The 26,819-nt window shown below is 41.4% G+C and overlaps 1 protein-coding gene across 4 annotated transcripts in view; it reads right to left on the bottom strand.

Moving 5' to 3' along the window:
* The window catches only part of ptprub (protein tyrosine phosphatase receptor type Ub), a 198,128-nt gene that overhangs the window by 74,055 nt on the left and 97,254 nt on the right, over nt 1-26,819 (bottom strand). For all 4 annotated transcript variants that reach the window (XM_006795928.3, XM_006795929.3, XM_006795930.3 and 1 more), the window contains exons 3-6: nt 21,649-21,920; nt 13,196-13,277; nt 8,378-8,493; nt 2,389-2,563 (exon numbers count right to left, since the gene is read on the bottom strand). In XM_006795928.3, coding sequence (XP_006795991.1) covers nt 2,389-2,563; nt 8,378-8,493; nt 13,196-13,277; nt 21,649-21,920 — 645 coding nt within the window. The remainder of the gene's footprint in view (nt 1-2,388; nt 2,564-8,377; nt 8,494-13,195; nt 13,278-21,648; nt 21,921-26,819) is intronic.

Genomic DNA, 26,819 nt, shown 5'->3' with positions numbered 1-26,819 from the left:
ACGGGGCGTTCAGAGCCTTGCATACATTTTTTTAGCAAAGGGGTGAATGCAAAAAACAGCTGTGCATGCGTCGCATTGAACGTGACATTCTCTGTAACTCGGGCAATAATTACTGTGCGTGTTTTTCTCCAACTTCTCAGACAGCCGACCACCACGATGAAAGAGCTGAATACATTACTGCTGGTAAAGCCTGGCAAACTGAGAATTAATACCACTGCCCACGTCACTTTCTGGCAGATCCAAGCCGCTAAACACTTACACAGGCAACCGTGAGAGTGAGGGATGGGAAAGCCAAAAGAAATGTGGACAAAGCATGAGAAAAGATCAGAGTTAGATCTGTGGCTGTGACTAATCCTTCATCCCTGCCTCTGTCTTTTAGGGCCCTCCTCTCTGTGGGTTTTTCGACAACTTCACCTCTACTCTGTATTGCTTCTTTGTGCCTGCAGCAGCTCATCTTTTAACTGTCAATGGATGCATCTATAATAAAAGGCCAAATTTGAGCAAACAAGCAAACAGCCGGTGCGATTACCTTCAAAACATCTCACCTACCCCTTTCACAGTTTAAGTAGATTCAATTTTATCTGCTAATTTATTGTATCCCCCCCTAGTTCATTAATAGTTGTCTCTTCCATGAAAACAAACCAAGCTCTCAGTGCTAGTGTCTGTTTAATGTGGGACTCCTCGTCGGTGCAACATTTATGTTTCTGCCAATGCATTTTCAAATATGCTTAGGACAGAATATGTGCGCACATATAAACTCAGGGCTCACAACAATAGCCCGAGACATACGGACAAGGTAAAACTGTTTTATTAATCATGTAGCTATCTCCGAGCCCTCCGTGGAGCAGTAGAAGGGCTTCACTATGATTCTCGCGTTCTTTCTGCATTATATAAACGAGTAGATCCAACTCATTAAGGGGATGATTAGGCTCTTTTTAGCAGAGCAGAGGGGAAAAGGGATTTATGAAAGCCTTGTTAAGTCAGCGAAGAGCACAGCCAGTTATGGAGTTTTAGGCAGCTGACATGAGAATAACTTAACTGGCCATCGCATTTACTGGTGGTGCAGCCTTGCCAGAAAGAACATCTTTGTCCTGATTATAACAAAATAAGGAAAGCAACAACCACAAAGACACAATGACACTTATTCACTGAGAGTGTGAGCAAATCACAGCCATCTGTCAAGTACATTCGCTGTGTCCTGGTTTTCTGGCACTCGCTGGTTAACGTTCTAGCAAAGGGGGCTCCTTTTTGCAGCAAATCAGTCTATCACGACACTAAAAATCAACCCACGTTGTCTTATCAGTAAAAGGACTATGGAAGCGAGGCATTACAAAGCTCATATGTGCCATGTTCACAATGTAATTTAAGCATGTGAGCATCCTAACATTCACTAATTCGTAGTAAATACAGCTGACGTTGATGGATGGTTTGAGATTATGCTGCTGGACATTTTGATGTCCAGGTTTTTCAGTCTGAGGGAAGTGTGAATACATTTTCAAAAATAAGCATTAAAAAAAGACAATCTCATGCATGTGCCCAGCACTTTAAAAAAAAATTACAAAAGCGGGGGCTTCCTCGTGGTGGGATCCTAACTGTTGGCTAAAATTCACAGCAGCCCATCCAACGGTTGTCCACCAAAGTGGTGGACTGCACCAATCTATCAGCCAGCCAAGCGACAGACACTGATATCCACAGAGCCACTCTACTAGCTTGGCTTAAAAACTCCTTTTGGGCTTGTCCTCACTCTCATTTGCGCTCCATTCGGTCTTTAAAAAAGTAATAACAAGAGCATACAGTAGAGGACAAGGGGATTGAGAATCCCTTACATCCTTATTTTCCTTTCTTTACTTTGCTGAGGGCTCGGGTTTGTTATGCCAGCAAACCATCCCGCAAGCCATGTCATTACTATGCTGTCAAAGCGGTGGTGTTGGGCGGTGGGGATGGAGTGAGTAATGGTAGTGAGGTCACCATCTGCGCTACATGATATGACAAGGGCTGCAGGAGTCCCAGGCAAGTGAACAGCTTTCTGACAGAGAGCTGAAGAGCTCAGTATGGCAGTCTATCTGGCAACTACAGCTCAGGATGCCGCACATGCCAGGGAGACTGTGGATATCACTTAAAAAGCCTTCAAGTGAGTCGCTGTAGCATACAAGTTGTGAATAAGAAATTTCTCTGGAAATAAATTAGAAATAAATGCGCGAGACATTCGCAGTCATGCACAAATGATATCCTGTGGGTATCTGTTTCCTTTTTAATTCTTCTTTCAATCACACGCAGTACTGTACTGTGTCCAAGAAAAGCAGGAAATCATAACGGCTGGGATGATGGAGAATGAAGGCTAAAAGAAAACAATAATAACAGTCAGAGAAAAGGGAAAAGGATGTTTACCTTTGACAACGAGTTCAGCAAAGTTTGAGACTCCGGAGCCTCTGGGGGACTGAGTGACGCAGCGGTAAAGGTCTTGATCAGTTCGCTGGACGCTGTCGAGCTGGAAGGACACCACAAAGCGCCGATGGCTCAGGTGCTTGACTGACGCCATTGTTAAAATGTCCCCATTGTGTCTCTGGAAAGCAGAAAAGGACATGGTCAGAGAAACCAGGATAGGCCATGACCCTCTCACACGCACGCAGATATAAATCAATAACACAGTCTTTTACACCCACACACACATAAGTGTAGATGTTTCTGTAGCAGTGTGAGAAATTCACAAAATACAAATGCATAATAACTCTGAACGACGTAGTCCGAGTCTTTAAAATCTAGAGCTATGCAAAAAAAAAGAGACAGGCTTTAAAGGCTGAGATGTCCTCACTGTTACTCTTTAGCATGAGTCAAGTTGTCAACACCCAAGATCTTTGGCATGGGATAATGCAACATGATAAAGTCTCTCCATTACACCCTCGACATCTTTCAAACTCAGTGTCCCAGTTTGTAATGAAGGCCTGAAGGACGGCAGAAGACAACGGCTGTCACATACTGAGTAGCCCTCGCCATGACCGGAAACTGACCTTCAGTTGTAAAATTAGTGGAGTGTCCCTTCAGCTGATGGAAGACCTCGCTGACTGACTCACTAATTAAAACAGATTTTTAGCAAATATTAGTTATTTAACCTCCTGAGACCCGAACTCTTCCACGACATGCATTTTTAATTCCTCTTTGATATTTGGGCTGATTGGGACCTGATGAATGTAAAAACAAAGAATTACTCAATTTTTTTTTTTACCTAATTTTTGTTTCTGAGAAAAATGAGAGCCACTTATGAGGATATTCGTTTAAAATTTCGATAGAACAGTAGCAATATAATGTCCTCGTAAGTGGATATCAGGCCCATGTATAGCAAAATTGAGTATTTTGGTCTAAATAACCCAAAATGTGATGTCCACATATGTGGACGCCAGGTCCTAGGAGGTTAAAGGCATGAAAAATATGCAGATGTTCAATCTGCATGGAGTTGTATGCTTTACATTGACAGTATTAGTATTACAGAGCATGTTTGTGTCATATCCAGGCGGAATCCCAGAATAGTTGTGTATGTTTGCCTGTAATGTTATAGCATATACCATCACCAGACACTTCATTAGGTATACTCTGCAACTTTTGCAGTTTCTTTCTGACTTCTGACTCTGACACCAGTAAAACAAGCTCCTGAAAACACTCCTCAGAGATTTGGGTCCATATTAATGCAAAATAGCATCACACAGATTTGTCAGCTGCACATCCAAGTTGAGAATCTCCTGTTCCACTGCATCCCAAAGGTGCTCTATTAGATTGAGATCTGGTGACTGTGGAGGCCATTTGAGTACAGTGAACTCACTGTCATGTTTAAAAACCCAGTTTGAGATGATATTAGCTTTGTATCACTTTGTATCACTGTGCATTAACCTGCTGGAAACAGCCATCCAAAGATCAGTACACTGTAGTCATAAAAGGTCAGTAATAATAGTCAGGTTATGGTGTTCAAATGAAAATCACTTAGTACTAAGGAGCTCAAAGTGTGCCAGGAAAATATCCCTGATACTATTACACCACCACCTGTCTGAACAATTGATACGAAGCAAGATGGATCCATGCATTCATGTTGCTTATACCAGATTCTGACCCTACCATCTGAATGTTGCTCCACACATCCAACCAGTTAGTGTTTTTCCAGTTTTCCATTGTTCAATTTAAGCTTGTGCAAATTGCAGCCTCGGTTTCCTGTTCTTAAGTGACAGGAGTCACACCCACAGTAGTCTTCTGTTGCTGTACCCTGTTTAACATATTCAGAGACATTCAGAGATGCTCTTCTGCATATCTTGGTTGTAAGTAGCTTTTATTTTTGAGTTGCTGTTGTCCTCCCATCACGCAGTCTGGGCATTCTTCTCTGACATCAACAGAGGTCAGCAGTTTCTGAAATACTCAGACCAGCCAAACAACCAGCAAATGGTGCCAGACTGGCACATTTAAAATCCCACTCAAGTAACAAGAAGCTGACCAAGCATAGCTAATAAAGCAGCTGGTGAGTTCAGGTGTATAAGGAGTCTTTGCCTTCTTTTAGTTTTCCTGCCTTCTATTTGCCTCTGCTCCCTTGTTTTGGTACTTTGTTTACTTTGTCTTTTAAGTACAGGTTCATTATGTTTCATACACTGTTTTTTATTATAAACATCCTTGCACACACAACATCCAGCCTTCCCTATTAGCACAGGACACACACACACACACACTAACAACCTTTATGGTTGCCCCCACAGTTACTGCACCGTGAACTCCTGGAACACAAAGCTAATAATGTAGCAATACACAAATTACTGCTATCTGGGTCACTTCTAGTTAGAGCTGTGTGATTAAAAAGAAGAATCGTCCAGTTGTGTATAATTTCATTAGAATGGAAGGACCATCTCACTGATTTAATCGTGCCATATTACGATCAGACGTGCTTTAATGAAAACAAATGAAATCTTGTTAAAATAATAGTGATTATGGGGGTAATATATGTCATGAGCGTCGTGCCCTAACGGAGCCCATCTTCGACTTCATCTGTCCTTAGCGTGCAATGTTATTGAAGCAAAACATTTAACCGTTCAACAGTTACAATCGGGAGACAGATGGACTTTAATGCATCAAAGTTTAATCACTCTAGCACAGATAATACTTGAATGATGGCACGAAGAGGCACAAAAGTGCAGAAATGGCCGCTGCTGGCTCTGAGAGGCACCAATCTGTCTGCACTTCAGAGGATGGGGTGTATGTGCTTGTGTGTCTATGTGCAGCTTCTGTGTGTGTAGGGCTAGGCCTGGGTCTGGGGCTCCCTGAGCATTGATCCCCACATTGCTATTAAGGGTGGGCCTCTCCGTTGCACGGTGGAGGCTCCACTGGGTGTCAAGCGGTTCTCGGCCCCAGACTCCGGGCTCCCATCCATAGCTTGGCTGGGATGATTGGCTGCTGCCTCTGGTCCTCTGGCACTCTTGCCCTTGGCTGTGGAAGCTCCATCCAGGACCTCCAGGGTCTTTCCCTGTCTGCCTCTAGCTCTTCGAGGGGCATGGTTGGAGTGTGACCCACATTTTCAAGTATGTTTCATCACAAATTATCTCACACACACACACATTTGTCTGTTTCATCCTCACCCCCCTTCTTTTCTCTCTTTCTTTCTGTCCCTTTTCTTTTTCTATTCGTCCACTTTTTTCTCCAGTCTTTCACGCCCTGTTCACTTTAGCAAAATATTCACACAGATAATAATATGAATAATAAAATAAAATAAAATAATACGATTACGAGAGGAGCCTACAGTGAGTCCATAGTGCTCCTCTTGGTAAAGCTAATGTGTTTGACACAACAAAGCATTCACACCTAAGCAGTCTTAGCAAAAAGAAAAAAGAAAAAATGTCCGCTTGTTTCAGTCTAAGAAGAATGGAAAGAAAAGGGAGTTGTGGCAGAAAGTAGGAAGTGGAGAAAAAACTGTGACAGAGAAAAAAGAGGCTCCAGTGAATGTTGCATGATGCACCTAGCTGTTGCACTGTGAGAGGCCTTTCTCACTTGTTCCACACCATTAAAACCACTAGCATCTGTCACATCCTCACTTTTTCAGAATAACACATTGGCTCTGGCATTTTTTTCCTCATGTTTTCAGGCCATTCTCTCCGCGTGTGAAATAGTGGACATGAATCATCATTCTAGTACTTTTGATCCGACAGCTTTCACAGAATGAGAATGTGAGCGCACTGTGATTAGCAGCGAGACCTCTGGGTTACACTAGGCCATTTGGGCTTCTGTCATACTGCTGATTTGAGGCTTTCAAAAAGCCACAGACCACAGGAACCTCAGGCCGAGTCTTGCAAACAAACACATAAACACACACCCCCTGATTAGGGTTAAAAAGCCAACAAATCTTGTAACCGCAGTAAAAAAGAAAAAAAGAATACAGTAATGTATCCTTCCTGCATCTTTTCTATTCCTGTTTTTTTGTTACTTGGCCGGTGAATTACAGAAAGGCGACAGCAGAAATCAGAATAAATCAGAGTAAATGAAATAGCATGCGATCACTTCATGTTACATAAACAATCTGGCTATAGCTAATTGGCGAGGAAACGACAAAAACGATCTGTTAATCTGGCAGGCGTGTACGGTTGAGACTGCGCTACAGCTGGTACTGCAGACACAATCAACACGAAAGGGCACAACAACAGAAAACAGCCTGAGAGGTGCATGTGTGGAGCAGACAATGGAAGAGGACAGCTGAAGGTAGAAGAGAGGTAGGAGGGGAGAAAAAGCATTCCAGTGGCCTGAAGATCTCATTACAGTAGGCGTCTGTAGGGTTATGCCAGCTAATTACCCAACGCATTTGCCTTCATCTTTGTGTTTGACTAAATGGGTGGCTTGATCAGAGAGGTATGGATGATACAGCAATTACCTAAATCACACGTCTCCCATTTTCAAACAATGCAGAAGGTTTTCCTAGGTCAGCTTTGATTAATGCTGGCTGCAGTGGGTGGTAAGATGCTCAAAAGCACTGAATATGTGGCTACATGCTAACTGTATGCATAAGATGGACAAATTATGAATCCCTACATAGGTCTTTAATTGGAAGAGAAGAGAAGAGTTTAAAAAAATACTCATTCACATGGATTCAAATGGCGACCATCATGTGAATAGATACAATGCAAAAAGACAAGAACACAGCGATCCTATCAGCAAGGCGACTTTTCAGAGGCAGCGGAGTGAAGACACTTCAAGGCCTTCATAGCCTTTGTAGCATTCAGCCTTTGTGTACCATCTTTATTTAAGGATAAATACGTCTGGGTTACATATAATGATGACACACAGAGAGAGACGTGACAGTTATGTATGCAGTAAACTGTAGCAGCATGTGAAAACTTAACCATGAGTCACAGACCTGCGGACAAATCACTCAACACAAAGATCAACACACCTATGATATATTTCCATTACGTGGATTGACTTATCCTAACCCAGGGTTTCCACTGTGCGTTCACTTAAAAGGTGCAAAGTAGCTGATTTTAAAAGCTAAAACTGTAATATTAGAAAAATATGAATCAATTACTCAAATAATACAGATAAATGAGTGGCGTGATTTTTTGTGAGAGGAAACACACCCTCACTAATAATGTTAATAATAACATAAAGTTGTTTGCAGCCAACAAGAGAAAAAAAAACATCAAGGTCCATGAATCTGCATTTATTATTGATGCTCATCAGGGAAAGGCTTAAGACACAACTGTAAAACTTTAGATATTCCTACTATCCGCACTCTGAGAGCTTCCAGGATCGGTGACACTATTTTCGGGTCGGCGGTGATTTCATACCAATTGATCTCTAATCTAGAACGTAACCTGCTCCGGAGCATATGAAATCTACAGCATAAGTTACCATCATGATATAGCCTGGTAAAGTACAGAAAAAACACAGTCTTTGTTGTACTAAACACCCAGGGTTCAACCTGAAGTTGCCCTGATAAGACGAAATCTCGCTTCACAGTACAGGCCTCAGGACTCCTGGCTGTAGGCTATAGCTTCTACTTGAAATGAATGTTCAAATTTCTTTTTTGAAAAGTCAATCAAATAACAACAAGGAGAAACAAAATAACCAGATAACAAGGAAAAAGGTGCAAAGTTGAATAAAATTGACACAATGTTTGTGGTCACATGTGTCTTTTTCTGTGTGCAGGATGGTTTTCTCTTCATAGGAAAGTGTGTGATGACTTTTACTGTGTCCCACGTGCCCAGGGAGCCTTGACTAATAATCTGTCTGTAACATTAGGCACTAGAGTTAGTAAAAGAAGAGTTCCCTTTGCACTGTTGCCATGTTGAAGGTAAAAATACAACAAGCTGACACACAGTAAACACAGGTTACTCAGCAATAAACACCATCATGAAGCACTAACCTCCAACAGGAACTTCTCAGCCTCTGATGCCCTTCCAGCAGCAACACACTGGAAAGTGGCATTTTGCCCAGCATTGACCTCCTCATCTCCTAGCCTGGAGAAGTGTGGCGCCTTATCTAAAGAGACAGGCAGAGAGAGAGAGACCCACTGTGAGATAAAAAATAAAATTAAAAAAAAAACCATTACCTTTCAACCGTTCACAATGCAAGCTTCAGATTAACAAAACATGTTTTTATCCAGGTTTTCTTTTTGTGTTTTTTTAATGCAAGAACAGAAATTTCAGGGTTTTTCTGTTTTGAAACAGCAGTTTGGAGGACTTTGTATGAAACTGACCGGCTATGAAGGGCAACCATTAAAAACAGAAATCAGTTTATCAATAGTTTGGCAGCAATTTATTCACATATTTTCATTCGGTTCATTCAGTTCGCATCAGCCTTTTCAGGCTGAGGGCTAAAAATTGATTTTCGTTTCCAGTTTCTCCACGGTCAAAATTAAGTCTAAATTTGCACTGCATTTTTAAAAATTTTTTAATTAAGATATAAAATACAAGAAAAACATTTATAGAAATTGAGTGCTGTTGAGGTTAAAGCCACTGATGCCCATTTTCTTTCCGTAATGTCTAATCCGCCAGTATGTAGAAAGCTCTGATATTTTTAATGCTAAAATTGTTGTTTTGGCATGAATTATTGTTGTTATCCATCAATTTTTAAATTTAACATTCTACAGAAATGCTGAAAAAATAGTAAAGCACATAATTATTATTATCTAAGATGCCAAATTACAGTTATTTACTTGTGTTCCTGAACACACAGATAGTTTTGCTCAACGTTGTGCTCAATTAATCTGTGACTTCACAGAGAAGTCGAGTGCGTCGGCTCAAATTTGGGTATAAACAGGTGAATTCTCCAGTGAATTTTGACCAGTTTCCAAAAATACTCCCGTTTCTTTGTTTTTATGGCAGGTTGGGTAATAAATGTGTTCAGTGCTGCGTATATATTTTTAATCGGGGTGGAAATTCTGTAAATGCAAATGTGGGCAGTGGCTCGCTCAGAACCCACCGCTAAAATAACTCACAAACAACATCAGATTAGAGGGGATCTATAGATAAGCACAATGTGGGAGTGAATCTGTGGAAGAAAAGCCAGCGAGTGAGCATCGGCTCTCTGCATTTCGACTAATAATGTCCCAGCAACCTGCGCGGGAGCCGCCAATGAGTCAGTGTGTGGGAGTAGCCCTCTCACCCAACTCCATGATTAACAATAGAGCAATGAGTACCAAACCCCTGCAGAGCCAAATCACTGGGTAAATGCTGGCAGCACTGCCTGCCAACTCTGAGAGATGGGGTAGCAAAAGTTGACATGTCACTCCAGATGACTGACAGGAGGAGAATGCAGGGCTGCTGTGAAGCCGAAGCATCGGGGAGAAGCAAATGTTTGCGTCTCACTCATCTTCTGCCTGGTTTTGCACAAGACTCTGTTCCCGTCTAGCTCCGAGGAAGATGACAATTTCTTCATCTTGTTTGTATACAGTAAGTAAAGGAGAGTGCTTGCATTTGTACCCCACATGTGGCCATGTTTCCTTTGAGTGACTTTCCCTCCTAAGGTTTATTCATAATTCATGCGAGCCAAATATGCAGTAAACAAACACTGAAATGAGTGTGAATAGAAAAGAACAAGCTCTGCATTTGGAACCGACTGCAGTGTTATACAGCTAAATGTGTCAGATCCTATCCTCAGGACTCTTTAGCGCGATAAATATTTCATTGGGCTGCAACACTGGTTTCAGAGTCAAAGATTAAGACTCAGGAGAATACAACAAAAATGTCAACCATGCTTTATCCAGTATTCCCAGAAAGGAACTTTTTGTTGAGAGTTCCTCTTAGTTAGTTTTTTTTTTTTTTTGTATGCAACACTTAATGTCTTTTCACTCCTTTTCATCCTCCACACTCTATGCTGCCAAGTAAGGCAGGCTGGCTATGTGCCACATCATAAGGCATGTTCAGGTCTTGATGAGAGTCTTAATTATTTAATGACCACAGTGGGAGCATTCAGAAGTTGCCATCTGCTATGTCTGGAAGTAACAGGGTGTCCGACTGGGTGATATGCATACAGTATGGGTACAAAGCAATCTTACAGCCAACGTTCACGTAATAGAGCTCCTGGTGGTATCCTCTGTAACGTGAAATCCCCGAGGTGTCCAACTCAGCAAGAATAAAAAAAAAAAGAAATAAAAAACGGATATAACAGAGATCCCCCTGAGAGTAAAATATCCTTCAAGCTTGTGTCAGGTATATAAGTCACATGAAAGCAGCGTGGCTCAGGTGTTAAATGTGCTATGAGCTGACAAGAGCCCTTGTGTTCAGCAGTGGGACTGTACAGGGAGTGTGTAAGTGACAGGGAGAGACTTTGTCCGAGTATTAAGCTTGGGAGCTTTAGCGAATACATTTTATACAAAGACTGTACATTACTGTGTAAAAGTCTTGAGCCACCACTCATTTCTTTATATTTTGCTTGGAAATGAGAAATCGGTGCTGTAATTGATTTAAACGTGCAACCATACATGTTAATACAGTATATAAGGCAAAAACAGAGCTTTTAATAAGCTTGAAAATCAATATTTGGTGTGACCACCTTTATTCTTCAGCACAGCCTGAACTCTCTCAGGCAGCTTTCGTGTCATTTCGTGATCTAGTCTTCAGGAATAGCTCTCCCGGCTTCTCTAAGGACAAAAATGGATGCTGTTTGGATGTTGGCTGCATTTTGTTTTGTCCAATGATCTCACACTGCTTCAACATTCGTGAGGTCTAAGCTCTGAGGGGGCCAATCCATGACTGATTGGGTGTTTTTCTATCCAGGTGTTCTTTTACTGCATTGCCAGTGTGTTTGGGATCACTTTCGTGTTTAAATATGAAGTCATTGCTCATCACACACTTTCCAGATGGTATTTACATGGTGGATGAAAATCTGACTGTACTTTTCTGTGTTCATATTTCTGTCAGTTTTGGCAACATCCCCAAATCATGATAGAGCCTCCACTGTGTTTTACATGTGACTGTAGACACTGTTGCAGCTCACTCCTGAGCTCCTCCATGCACAATGATGACTTGAACCAAAGATTTCCAAACTGGATTTATCATCTATCAGACCTGTTGCCACGGTTTTATTTTACCATACCTCAGATTTTTCTCCCTTTTCCTCTTCCTTAAAAACGACTTCTCGACAGCCCGCCTTCTGACACCATTTCCGGTGAGACTTCAGTGAACAGTAGATGGATCAACTCAAGGGCCAGATGCATCTCTCAGGTCCTCTGTTAGATTTTTTTTGTATGATGACGTGAATTTCAGATAACATTTATCTGCTGTAGATTGGTTTTTTTTGTTTGGCCTGCTACTTTTTCAGCTAATAGCTCTTTGGAAATTGGTTGGTACAAAAATGCCAAATACTGTTCTCTTTGTCACTTTTCAGAGATTCAACTTTCAGAGATTCAAAAAAATGGGAAAAAATGTTTTTGCAACAGGCTTCTAGTAACAAAGTGCCTAAAGATGCAATTTAAAACGGGTTCTTTTGCAATGTTGTCTGTTATGTGTAGACACCAAACAGATTCATCTTGTGTGTTGTTGCCTTTTTTGTGCTTGAATGAGTCATAGGTCAGGGTTAAGTGGCTTACAAACAAAAACTCAGAAAACGGTCAGGTACAAAATGTTCGAAGGAAAACTGAGACCTTCAGAAAGCCTGGAGAACTGCTAATCACTCACACAGTAGTGCATATAAAAGATGTATCCAAGTCTGAAAACTAAAGCTAGTGCCAATGTCATCGGTGCCTTAAACCTAAACAAACCTTGATGCGATTCACTCGTCACAGTCGTTTCAGGGACCCACTAGTAAGTGATACACATTTGATGATACTGGAAATAATCCAGCAGCAGTGACTATAATTTGGTGTACACACCAACGTAGAAGGTGGCAGTACCGCAGCTCAACACTGATTGCCTGTTACCATAATAGGAAAGAAGAACTCCAGTTCCCAGCAAAGTGTGCGGCTGGATCCATAAAATCAAGCTGAACTAGAAGACAGATAACACACTCTACCAGCACCTGACAAACCTACCTTGTTATTGCTGGAGTTTGGGAAAAATTGCTGAGGTATCACCAAGAGTTTGTTTGGTCAACATAACTGTGTAGCGAAAAACCTGACAATATGACAGCCCTAGCAGGTTTTTTAAAAAAAGCAATATTGTCTTGCCTACAGTATGTCCATCTTTTATATACTATTTATATACTCTTGTTTCACACAAAGTTGTCAAGTTTCGGAAGAAAACTGAAATGCTCCTTTCACTTTTTCACCAGTGACACAAATAGCCCTGTGCTGCAGGGAGCTGTTTATTATAACAGCAACAACAAACAACCCTGAACAGGAGGCGTTTTCATTAAGCTTTAAAATGCAGCTAAATGTAGAAAACCTCTTTATGAGTTAAGAGCATGAAAATGCGAAAGCCTTCACAGAGACTGAATTTGAGATTACACTGATTAACAAATAAATCTGCCTGTCAAAGCGTGCTGGAGGCAAAACGACAGGTGTGTTCTCAGGTGGAAGGGAGTGTTGGCATTTGGGTGTCACAGTGTCTTAATAGTGCCGCTGTTGTCACAGCGTGCCCCGGGAGAGCTTGTCGTACTAATATAAAAGGTCAATCAGCCATTACTCTTCTCCTGATCACATTTATATTTCATGCTGCTTTAAAATCTGTTTTACCCCCACCCCAAGAGAAAAAAGCGAAACATTTCTTTCCTGCAGCATCTTCTGTGACCGCAATCCACTTACAGCAAGGATAGTTGAGCACCATGATGTCATCTATGGCAATGTAGCCTCGCCGCTCCTTCGAAACCGTTGCCTCAATCAGCACCTGCAAAAGTGAACATTAATAAATGATGAGCAGATTTTATTCGTTAGCAGAGCAGCTAAAGCATATACTTTTCATTAGCCTGATGCTCTCGAAGCTGAAGTGTCAGCGCGTTTGAGGGCTGTGTGAATTCTACTCCACTCTGCTCTTGTTCCTTCTACTGCGACAGACGGATTAATTACAAACACACCCATCACCGCATGTTTTACCTCAGTCCACGGGGCCAAGGGAAATAATTGATTTATCAGGAGGCACACAGAGTTGTTTTTGTTGTGTCGCATTCTAAACGCAGGACGGCCACAGCAGCTGATAATGCAACTTGCCACGAGACTCAAGGGGAGGACAAACCTCCACACCCTCCTATGGAACAATAAGCTGGATGAGCTGTGGGCTCTCATGAAACCTAATCAATATCAAATCACCAACCTCAGTAACACTGAGAGAGTTATGGGACACGGGGGTGATGTTTGTTTTTGCACCACCAAGGACAGTCTCCCATCCACAAGTTTGATCAAAGGCCAGCTTTGAGTTATTGTTTCACATAATCCTCTGACAAAGTGATTACAGCATGTTTCCTATCGCTGGGTTTGGATTTTTACTGAAATTCTACTGAAACTAAAATGAAATCACATCCTCAAAGCTGCTTTAAATGTGTCTGACATGATATTCTATATCATGTTAGCTTAATCTTTACAAGGTCAAATACACTGGTGCCTACCAGAGCTCCCCCTCAGCCTCCTGGAAGTACTGGATCATCTTTTACCAGGTTCAAAATGTTCCATTCTTATTGTTTAATGTTGAAACATTAAGCAGGCAACGTCTTTTAACACTTTTAATTCATCTTTTAATTGTCCCCTGGCCTTAAAATCCAAACAGTTACATCAGTCTGACAGGAGGAAAGTTACTATCACTATGAAAATTCACAGAATGCAAATTGGGAAAAAGCTCTCAATGCTGTCAGAAGAAACTGTGGTGCTGGTGTAGATACATATTATACTGCACCGTTGAAAAACCTGCAAAATAAAAACAAACTCAGGGGAAAATATCACTGTAGCTGAATACTTCTCTGACAATACCAAAATTATACTTTAAAAAACCTCTGTCTAAGAGCTGGTTAGGGGTTTTTTTTTTTGTTTTTTTTTTCTTTTTGATTTACACTGAAGGAACTTTGACACCCACATCATCTCTGCGACCGCAATCCTCTTATGTTTGAACACCTAATTTAAGAGTCACAACTGCATCTTCAGGACCTCTGGCCCAAACCGCAGCCTTCCACAGTCAGCAGGACGGAGACGGTCCACCTTCTTTGGGCTTTGAAAGAAAGACGCCAACCGGTGTGACAACAAACTCGGCCATGCGTGACCCCTAAAGGCACCTTCCCAGAGAGATGGTGATGGGATGTGAGGAGATTGGGGTCAGCTGGAAAAAGAAAAAAAGTCCAGACAGGATGCCATGCAGGAAGCCAGGCGTGCACAGAGGGGAGGCTTGAAGCTTGCAGAAGGAGAAGTGGAGTGGAGAGGAGAGGAGAGGTGAAAGGAAAAGCAGGAGGAAGGGTCCTGGCTGCTGGGTCTCCTGGAGTTGGAGGCTGACCCCGCTCTGTCCACAGCTGGCTGCTCTACTCACAGAGGAGCACTGAGGCTAATCTCCTTCTGTCAGAGTCAATTTTTCCTTTTTGTTCCCAGACTTTGTTGGAACCTGAGCTGGAAGATGGCACCGCTTTTCAAAAGCAATATTAACGTTTCGCTGTTTTCATCGTTTTCCCCCTTCTTCAGGTTGTCAATTCGCTTAAAAGCAGAGTCCTCCCCTCTGATTTGATTTTCTCTACCTTTCCATTTTTCGCTGTCTGCCTTTATTTCTTTCATCTTCCTCTCACGTCTTCTTTACTTAACTCCTTACAAGCCCCTGCTTAACCAGAAAACAAATAAACAAATCATTGCTATAATGAAAGCATAATATACTTCCGTATGTTGACCTGAATTAGCTGTGTAAACAAATGCGGCCATGCCATTAGACTAACATCAAAATTAGCCAGAAACACTGATTGGGCTTAATGGCATACAAGACAGAGGGAAAAAAATGTCTTGGAAGTCTAATTAAGGTGTTATTACTCTCCGCTGAGCTAAAGCACCGAGGAGATTGATTGCTGGTTAATCCTTGAACTTCTTAGCCATTAGAAGAGCAGCTTTTTACGAGGGAGACATTCAGAGCATTTGTTTTAATAAATAACCTCTGCGGATTTTTATTGAAAGCCACTTTCCCAATGAAACTTTCCATGTGCCTATTCTTTATTCTAATGAGCTGCTACTTTGCTTTCTCGGGATAAAAACGCAGGCACCGTCTTTTGGAGATAAAAAAAATAAGGAAATAAATAAATAAAAGAGTGACACCGCGGTGATTTACGGCTGATATAAGATGCACATTATGAGAAAATATTACATTATCCTGTAATACTGGCTTTTAGAAACGGTTATAATGTATACAAATCTGGAGACAATTTATTTGGCCCTATAAACGACCTGATACCTTTTCTCCAGTCACGAGACACAATTAGGCACACCAGGCTTTCACTCACCATGAGACGCAGTCATGCATTAGATAGATGACAAAGGATTGCGTGCTGAAGTAAATCTGATTGGGTAGGAATACCAAAGAATAGCAGCCAGTGTCTGAAGATATAATTTCAATGTCAAGAATCTCAATTCGCTCTGTACAGCGTTAAAAAAACAAAAACCTTTAACGTAGCCATGGGCTCAGCTTGAGGACTCTCAGCAGGCTACAGCGAGGAAAATAGCAGAAATTATCAGACAAAGAGGAGACACACAGATTCTCATTTACAAGCCTTTGATGTGTTTAATGCATGTTATCTTTTTCCTTTTTAACTGAAATTGGTTTTATAAGTAAACAAGATAACATCATGGGAAATCGTTTTACATATCGAGACTTAATAATAACAATGTGAGAAAATGTCTGAGCGTGTCTATGAAAGTAGACGCTCTGTCACTTTGTTATTCTGGAGCATTCAGGTGTGTCTTAACACAATGCCAAGGAGAAAAGATGTCAGCACTGATCTTAGAGGAGCAGCTGTTGCTGCCCATTAGCCTTGGAAGGGTTATAAGGGCATTTCCAAACAATTTAAAGTCCATCATTCACAAGTTTATTCCCATGTGGAAAACATTCAAACACTAGTCAATCTTTCCAGGAGTGGACATGGCAGCAAATTCACCCCCCAAGGTCAGACTGTGCAATGATCAAAAGAGCTACATGTCAGACTCCACAGGCCTCAGCTAGCATGCTTCGTGTTCAAAAGTTCAAAACACTATAATTAGAAAAAGCCCGAACTCTAAAAAGAACATCAGCAGCACGGTTTACGTTTGCACAGTTGCATTTGAACAAACCACAAGACAGGTGGTGGTGAGAATTAGCTGTAATACTCAGCACCGTGTTAGTGCAAATTAGTGCAAACACCACATTCCAACAGTCAGGCACCGTGGTGCAGGGCTAATGACCGGGGCTTTTTTTTGCAGCCACAGTCGCCGCAGTCATCAGACCACAAACTCCTCTGCACACCAAAGTATTCTAGAGTCAAATATGAGGCCGTCTGTCTGACTGATGCATGCAGCAGGACAACGATCCCAAACACAGCAGCAAATCTATAACATAATGACCCAACGTCCAGACCGCAGTCGGATTAAAATGCTGTGGCAAGAGTGACGATGATGTGAGAGACCGATAAAGTCACACAGAAAATGATTACTTCAGTTTATCACTGCTAAAGGTGGTTCTACAAATACTCAATCCTGTTCTTGTTTACTTTCAAAACGGTTTCACACGATTGTATATTCACATTTTCTAAATCATTTGCTAAAAAAAGAGGTGAAACACACATTGAACAAAACATTTCTCGTACGGTTTTTTTATAGATGACACAAATATATAGGGAGTCAACATAAAACTATCATAAATGCCTTTGTGAATGATAATCATGTGGCAAACGTTTGACATCTTGTCAGCCGTGCAGCGTGTAATTAAAATTTTATAGAAATCACCAGGTAAAAGAAAAGAAAAAGAAAAATATTATGTTTGCATCATACCATATCAACACATGGGGAAAAGTAAGAAAAGGAAATAAGAAGACAGGAGGGGTCGGCTGGGACCGGGTGGGTTCAGCACAGAGGTGCATGTCTCCGGCTCTAGTTAGCAGTTGTGGGGGCTCGATAACATCTTTAATATTTGATAACAAGATTCTCCAGGTATTGCAAACACTCTAAACCGATATGAGGCAGAGAGAAATATGGCAATGCACAGCAGATCGCACTCGCACGACATTTTCAATCGAGACATCTCAAGGTGATCTTACTGCCTTCTATTTTCCATTCCTGAAACCCATTGCACTCCAAATCCCAATTTCACATCTGTGATAGGAGAAAGAGACTCCTGTCAGCCCTCGCATTAATATACACGACAACCTAATCAGAAAATTTACAGTAAAGTGCAAACATAGACATGTTAAAGAAAAAAAGAAAAAGAAAAACATCATCATTCATTTTTGATAAAATCCTCAAACACTCAAGCTGGATATAATCAAGAAAATCATTTTTTAAATCACCAGGAAAGCGAACAAATGAGATTGGAGTGATTGTGGTTTTTCGGCATATTAATCCCCTTAGTTTTGGTGATTATCAGAGAATTTGTCAGACTCCACTTAATTACATTCCACAATGACATTTTCAAGAAATAAACAGAGACTGAGTGCGTGCCCCAAACAAGGTATTTCATTACACCCCAAAACGGTGAAAGCTCGAGTGTAATCTCACGTCTGTATCTCTGCAGTGTAAAAGCCTGACATTTTGTATCCCTGTGCTGTAGGCAAGAAACCGGCTCCTCCAATATGTCCTGAAACCTAATAAGGCAGAAGAACTTGAGGATTTAAAAACTGCCTCCAAAAGCTTGTGTGTTCCCGTGAGATTTATTTTAGTCACAGACAATGATAAGAAGGGGCCATTATCCACCGCTGCTTCAAAAGAGTGCTTTTCTACTTTAATGACAGTGTAAATCAGCCTGCCTATCATTTAAAACCCAAAGTGGAAGTATTACACCTGCCATGGAGCTAATATAAACAAAGACTTTCACCATTTAAAGTCACACAAAGCTGCTGCTATACAGCTAAAAAAAACATGTAAAAATGAAAGTTGAACGCTGTGCCACTGCAAACTTCTTTTTGTTGCTGCTTTACAATAGAGGATGGCCAGCACTATTAGCAGTGTTGGGAAGGTTACTTTTAAAATGTATTAAAATACAGATTACAGAATACATGCCCCAAAATGTATTCTAACGTATTCCGTTACGTTACTCAATGAGAGTAACGTATTCTGAATACTTTGGATTACTTAATATATTACCATGCTGTTTACAACTACATGAATGTTCTATTGCTGTGATTTATTACTGTTACTGAAGGTCCGCGGCTCTGAACCGTAGTAAAGGGACCTCTGGCTAATACCGCGGGTTCCGTGTAGGCTCCTAGCCGAAAACTAGCTTTACTTTGTTGTCTGGGTCAACTTTGCTAGCGAGAGACAGAGAGAGGCGTTGAAAGGCTGCTCCAACAGAACTTATTGTTTCAGAGGAAAATACGAACACGGTGTACTGTCGAGTCTTAATAGCTTACTTACAACTGGGCTCGTCAGGCACTCTTCTTGGCTGCAGTGGTTATTATTATATTTACATGCTTCCAGCTCCTGTTTTTGCTCAATAACAGCTCGTACTTTTCCTTTTTCTCCCTCCCTCGCTCACAGACACATAACGTGTATGTCAGTCCATTCTCCCTGCAGCACGGACTACACTGCCTATGATGCTACATTCTTTAGAGCTATACCGGTAGCATTCTGCCTATTAGCTTAGCACAACAACAACAAAAAGGCCTCTCTCACCCAGGAATACACAGAGAGAGAGCGTCACCCTGTAACCATGGCAACCGTAACGCTGCCACCTGGAACAACAGAACGTAGCTGTCAAACAAAACCCAAAAAAGTCCTGACCCGAAACAGGGAAGTACCGCCGTGTAATCCATTTATTTCAACAAAGTAACTGTATTCTGAATATCACCTTTTTAAACGGTAACTGTAACGGAATTTACTCATATTTTGTATTTTAAATACGTAACGGCGGTACATGTATTCCGTTACTCCCCAACACTGACTATTAGATACCATTAAAGAAAACATTGAGCTTTTACACCTCCCCACTTGCCCTTCTCTCCGTTCTGTCTGTGCAACAGAGAGCAATGACGTGTTGCAAGACAAGGCCCACTGTCATTCCACAGTGATGAGGTTTTTGACTGCCGAGGGATTAGCAATGTAAGCCGTGGCATATGTGACTTTGTGGAGGCAGTTTGTTTTGTTTCCTTTGTACTCAGAAGCAGTATGAGGTCAGCTGAGTTAAAGTGAAATGTGAGATGGAAGTAGAAGAAAGAAAGAAGGAAAACTACGTTGCTTTAATTCCTCACAAGCTAAAATTGGATACAGTTTTTCTAACGGTGCCAATATCTGCTGATCAAATCCCAAATATTAGCAATTTAATCCAATCTTTCTGAACACTGTGTTTCCCCCCAACATGACATAAAAGCCATTAGCAGTTTAAGCTGTTCTATTCAAAGCCACTACTGTCAATTCTAATTCAAGTGTAAGGCCCATCTTCTTCTTCTTCTTCCCTTGTACTGTTTGTCCTGTCTTCAGAGCCATCTACTCCTCCTCATAAGCCCATTATAAAGCTCTTTCTCCTATCTGGAGCCTCTCATTGGCAGCTGCAGCATAATTCTGACTCACCTATGAGCCATCAGTGTTTACTGGGATGCTAACGAGACCGAGAGACGAGAAAGTACACAGCTCCCCGGAGAAAGGGAAAGGAATAAACCGGCGATGTTCAAAACGCAAATTCAATAGCATTTGACTGGCGAAGAAAACGCAGGATAGGTTTTATTATTTTATTCAGGACTTATCTGCGCTGATGTTATGATAGGGTGAAACTGTGGTTAGCGAGTCTGTTTTATAACACGGAGATGGCAGCTCTCTTCCACTTCCAGCTCGCTCACTGTTAAACATGCAGAATGAGAGCAAACCCCCACTTAATGTATTTAATAAGGGTACAGTGAAAGTAGCGATTTGCGATGAAAATGCCATGAAGAGAAAAGAATCAGACAGTGTGGACCTCATTATTTGTCACTGATGAGCAGTTTCACTGGCAGGCGTCCTTTGCTACTCTGTTTATGGGGCCAAAGCTCAAGAGACACTGCAACTGGATTTGGCACTGATTAGTGCAGCTCGCTGTCTTCTTGTATAGTTAGTGATTTGTAGCTACTGACTTGATATCCAGAAATATAGCTACAGACGGCAGCGCTACAAACTCAGTGGGTTTCACTATAATGGTTTGTTTCTCTTTGAATCAAAGAAAAATAATGTCCCTTTTTAACTGAGGTCAACAAACTTTGGTGTTTAATTATAACCTGGAAAAGAAGTAGATACATAAAGTATGCCTGAAATATTTTTTTCTGCTATGAGTCAAGTGCCCCTGACTGTAATACTGTTCTGTACAATATATACATGTGTTTGATCCTGTTAACCTAACATTGTTTACCTTATTTTCAGATCGCATGATGTCGGGAGAAAGGCATCACCCTGCATCTACACCCCAGGCCTGCACAACGCTAAGGACTATTATTTACATAGTGAAGGTCACATCTTGCAGGTCTGAATAGAATTTAATTAAGTCAGCAGGATTGACAGTTCTTGATAAAATGCACACTACTCAACTTAATTGCTTTTTGACAGCTCCGCAGAGTTTGCAGAAAGAAGAAATTGGATTAATAGATGGATAACACTCACGCTCACCTGACTGTGCCATGTGCAGACCACCCTCACAGTGCATGCCAGTCACTGTCTGCGTGCTGCATGCACACAATGGCGTACCACACGAATTGTTAGAGGGAAGTGAAAGTGCAGAAAAACAAACCTCGCGGGGTGAAATCTCCACCAGGCTTTCCCTTGTGAGATCTACTTAGGTGTTTTAAGCACCAGCATTGGCTACATCCACAAGGGAATCAGTGCTAATTAAGTTGCAAATGTAAGTAATTAACTGTACCTCGAGGCTAAAATGAGTAGTGATCAACAGAGCCTCACTGTGTACCATTTTTAAGCTCTACATGATCGCGGTCAATGAGTCTGTATATCTTCAACAAAAATAAATAAATGTTAAGTTTTTAAAGGAGCATCAAGCAGCTGCTTTGAACAACACGTCCGACATATTAAAAGCGAGCATGATGAAGACTTTAAGTCAGTTTTAAATCAGTTTCATCAACATATTTAAATATGAATGTTTGTACCTGGTATTCGTTCGGCCAGAAGGTGCTGACAGCCAGCTCAACCTGATGCCACTGTTTGCCATGAGGCCCCGACGTGTTCCACACTGGACTGCCGAGCGGGCCGCCGTTGACCCGCACGTATGCCCGTAGAGCCCCGGGACTGTGGCCATCACGGCTATACAGGAAGTAGCTGAACTGGACGCAGTGCGTGTCATTTTCACTCAATGTCTGCAGCAGCAGCTGAGCACGATGACCCACGGCATGCTGGGAGGAGTTCACCAGCATATAGGACCCTAGAAAAAAAGCAGGACAGAATGCAGCAATTAATCGCTGTATTCAACATTTATGTGTTATTAAAAGTCGGGGTCATTAACTGTGAAGGCAATTTTTCTGCTGCTCCGTATTGGCCGGTTTAAGCCTGAAAACAATGTAATAGTATTTTAAATCATTGCGTTCCTGTACACCAGCTGTCTTACATGCGTCAGAAACAGACATCATTTACAAGTTGCAGAAGTGAAGCGTGCATTTTAAAAAAGTTAACTAGTGTCTCGAATGCCTGAGGTGTTTATTCATTTTAAATTGGAAAATGAAGTCAACCACACAGACACTTGCACTATCTTTTACACCCGTGTTTTCCTGAGGCAGTAATAACTTTTTGGACATTCATGTATTTTTCATTCATGTATTTTACAATTTGACTGTGTTGTTTTCTTTAGAAACAGGGGGCAATATTGAAAATCATAGTTTGAATTTATTTATATATGTAATAATGCATAATGGGAAAATACACAATCTACAGTACTGCACAAAACTCATGAGAAACCCATCACTTTTTTTATTGTGCTTCGAAAATGGGAATTAGGTGCAGCAATTTATTGAAACATACATTTAAACGCAGCATGTAAGGCGACTCTAATGAGCTTCAACACAGCTTGAACTGTTATTGCTTTACGTAGCTTTCAGGAATAGTACTCCAGGCTTCTTGAAGGAAAGTTGAAAATACTTCTTTGGATTTTGGCTCCTTTCGTTTTGCAGTAACGTTCAGGTTCAGGCTCTAGTGAGGTCAATCCATGACTAATAGTGTTACTGTGTTTTTCTATCCAGGTTTGATTTTGAAGTATTGGCAGTGTTTTTTTGGAGTCACTGTCATGCTGAGAAATTAGGTTGTTGTAAATCAGATGCTTTACAGATACAGGTACTGCATGGAAGATCAAAATTTTGCTTCGTAATTCCATTAATTCTGATCTGAAAAGATCGCCAACACCAGTGGCTGAAATCCAGACACCGTATTTTATAGATGTTATACACGCTCATGGTTGTACCCATCTCCTGACCTCCTCCATACATATTGGTGATGATTTGAACCAAAAATTCTGGATTTTGGATCCTTTACTTTGTCAGACCTCTTGCCAATGATTTTCAGTTCAGTTCTTGTGGAATCTGGCACACATCAACCTTTTCTTCCTCGTTCCCTTCCTTAAGAATGGCTTCTTGACAGTAGTTAGTAGTGGACTGGACAACCATATCCATCTGTCAGGTCCTGTGTCAGGTTTCTGCTAGATTTGTCCTGTTTGTTAAGGACAATTTGAGTTTCCTCAATTTTTTTAAGGACACACTGCACACCATGCAGAAATGTGTCAACCTTTCAGCTACTGGCTGCTTGGGAATCACTTTGTTGATGCAAGAATGTTATTTTATGCCTTTTGAACTGTGTTATATTTGGCATTTCTCAGATTCAGCTAAAGAAATTGGAACAAGTTATGTTTTTGTGACAGGGTCCAACTAGCAACTTTGAAGTGAATCAGAAACAGAATATTTTATTAATCCTTAAGGAAACTGTGTAGACACACATGCTCCAAGACAGTAAGAACAGAAACTAAATACAGGTTGCAACATATAACATAATAGCTCTAATTATTATTGTTATTATATCTGTGTGATACACAAAATTAATATACTTTGACATCAAGTTTCCACTCTTATCTTTCTTATTTTCTCTGTAGAGGAGGTAAATGGTAAATGGTCTGTATTTGTATAGCGCTTTACTTGGTCCTAAGGACCCCAAAGCACTTTACACTATACACAATCATCCACCCATTCACACACACATTCACACACTAGTGATGGCAAGCTACAGTGTAGCCACAGCCGCCCTGGGGCGCACTGACAGAGGCGAGGCTGTCGGACACTGGCGCCACCGGGCCCTCTGACCACCACCAGTAGGCAACGGGTGAAGTGTCTTGCCCACGGACACAACGACCGAGACTGTCGGAGCCGGGGCTCAAACTGGCAACCTTCCGATTACAAGACGAACACCCAACTCTTGAGCCACAATCGTGCAAATGTGCACTCTTTGCTAAGTTGCTCGTCGGCTTAACAAAAAAACAAAATGTTCCTTTGGAAATGGTACAAGGACTGGACTGAGGATGAGTGAAAACGCAGGCAATGTCCAAAGAAAAACTTTGAAACATCTTTAGAAAGCCTGGAGAACTACTGCTCAAGACCACTATAACAAAATGACAAGAAAGTCTGGCTCGCTGGAAGTAAAATATAAAGAAATGAGGTACCGTACAAGCGTATAACAGGAGGAATGTGAAAAAGAGAGTAAATTAGTTACATTAGTGCTCATACCGCGAACATGTCCATAGCACAGACTTGTTCATCTAATTTAAGTGGTTGAGCTTTGTAAATGAATCACTGAGGCATTTTTGGGAAGCAGACTCCCATGAACCAAGGCAAACATATCAGACAAGGAACAAATCTTTTTTTAACCACTTTTCGCCGTGTGAATCAGAAAGAAGAAAAATGAAAGTATTATCCAGCAAGTCACTGCTATGTGTGTAGGTGGTTAACAAAAGAAAAATTAAATGTGGGCTTTTGAATGTACAGACACATTCAGTTCTGCCGATGGCAGCAGTGAATACCGGAGACAGATGAGGGGACCGAGTGAGAAAAGAAACTGAGTGAGAAAAATGAGCTCATGGCTAGTTTCCCTCTTCCCTCTTCACCAAGGTGACGCCGAGGTAAAAACGAGATTCACAAACCCCCACCGCCCCAAAGCCTCCTCTAATCAGGCTAACATAACCCCATTGCCCTTTGCCTCGCATCTGTCCTGCCTTGAGTCTGTGCCCACTAACGTGATTAGCACAACAATGTTTGGAGACCTTCCTGTGTACTCAAATAATCAAGCCTGTTGTCTTTGTACTCCAAGGTCTTTCTGTTCTCAGTCAGAAACAAGCCCGAGAGACCAGACAGTCACAGCCTTGGCGCCAGGTGTCCAGAAGACACTTATTCTCCTCTCAGATGTAATAGCATGTGAATGGTGCAGAAGCCAGACAGAGGAAAAAAATCTTAACATCCCACCGAGTTTGCACCTCTGAAATAGGAGCCTCCCTGACAATAAGCATCTGGGGCAACACACCATACTTACAGAAGTACTCTGAGTTATGAATATAGAAGTCTTTAGCTTTTTTTATCCTCATCTCTATTAAACGCCAAACAAGCACCTGATGGAGTCATCCGCTTCTTCACAAGCACAACCAGCCACTGAGAACACACTAATTACCTCTTTGAGCGCAAATAAGACAAAATGCCTAAATTTACAAGCTGATGTTCTACATAATGAGATTGAGATTCACAACCCTTAACCCCGGAGCCATAAAAAAACATTAAATCAAGGAGCTGTATGGCCGCTTATTACGTGAAAGCTATACTTGTGGCCTTTGCTGTAAAACCGCATTGCACTGCAGCGCACTGTCAACACCTCCTGATTTGTGTCCTGTCCTGCGCTTGGCATCTCGGCACTCTCATTTCGCTTTGCTTAATTAGATCTTTCAGAGTCCGTCTCCTCTCTCGCACCCTCCAGGCACACGAGGGACTCATAAAATACCAGAAAAGGGCTGAGGTGCTGAGGCCATACTGTCCTCACTGTGCCTCCTGTTTTTTATATATAGGCATTATTAACACCTTTCTGTTGACTCTGCAATAACGTCACGTGAGAACGGACAGAGAAGCCGCCCTGCTGCCCTTTAACCTGCTTGGAGACTCAAACCGAAGACGGAGTGAAGTCATAAATTTAATAAGGGTTAGCACGTGTGCGTGAAAGCAAATGATGGCGAAAAACTGAAACAGTGTGACAAATTAAATGGAGGTCCTGGACACAGTCGGTGCAGTCATCCCGATATACTGGGAGATAATCCACATTAGCTCGCTCAGTATGGGCATTATGTATATTACTTGATTTGATTTGGCAAGTTTTCGAAGCCCTGCCTCTGTGTAAGCAGGAATTTCTGCTCCTAATTAAATGGTTGTGTCTGAGGGCTGAAAAGGCTAAGCAAAAAGCATTTAACAAAAGGAAGCATAATGGGAAATTAATCAAATCTATTTCTACACAATGTGTTTCTTTTTTCTGTTATGTAATCCGTTTAGTAAAAAAGTAAATAGACATTGATTTTTTTGTGCCTTTTCTCAGACACAGACAACAAATATATCCCCTTTCTTTTAAAGGGAATTAACACTTTAAATAAGATACAAAGATATAATTTAATTCGAGCACACATAAGGCGGGAGACTGGAAGACCTCCGTGTACTTCAGAACCAATGTTGAACATTGTGAACGGAACATGAAGAAAACGAAATGTTTTCAGGCATAAACTGAAGTGGGTGACGGTGCGACAAAATGTCTTTTTGCAGCAGCACTCTCTGCACACTCCATCTGACCTTGTTTGCCAAGTCTATATTATGGAGACAGAACATCTCTGCAGGGCCCTGTGCAAGGACGGAGACGAGAAAAGGAAGGGCAACACCTATTCAATTTCCTCTCAATAACTGACACTTTGGAGAAGGCGTCGATTTTTGATTAAAAAAAAAAAACAAGCGAAAGAAAGAAGACCTCATCGGGGTCAAAGGGCTGCCTGCGAAGTGGTCCAACTTCAGAGTGCATTGCAGTGATGGGATTGTTAATATTAACCGTTAAGGCCAGTGAATTCAAGTTTACCTTGAGATAGGGACACGGAACAACATCTTTAGAAGAAACTGCGGAGATGAAAAAATTGTTATGTCCTAGCGAGTCATCTTCGGGAAGTAAAGAAGAGGTCAGACTGAATTGTTACTGTCTTGCACACACAAAGTAATGACACCGTTCAGTCACTCGAAAAAACCCTTGGATTTATCTGAAAAGCGCTCCTCAACCA

Source organism: Neolamprologus brichardi, chromosome 11 (genome assembly GCF_056152115.1).
Source record: "Neolamprologus brichardi isolate AB-2024 chromosome 11, ASM5615211v1, whole genome shotgun sequence".
Lineage (NCBI taxonomy): Eukaryota > Metazoa > Chordata > Actinopteri > Cichliformes > Cichlidae > Neolamprologus > Neolamprologus brichardi.
Note: the sequence above shows the minus strand (reverse complement) of the source record. Positions and strands in the feature narration are given on the sequence as shown.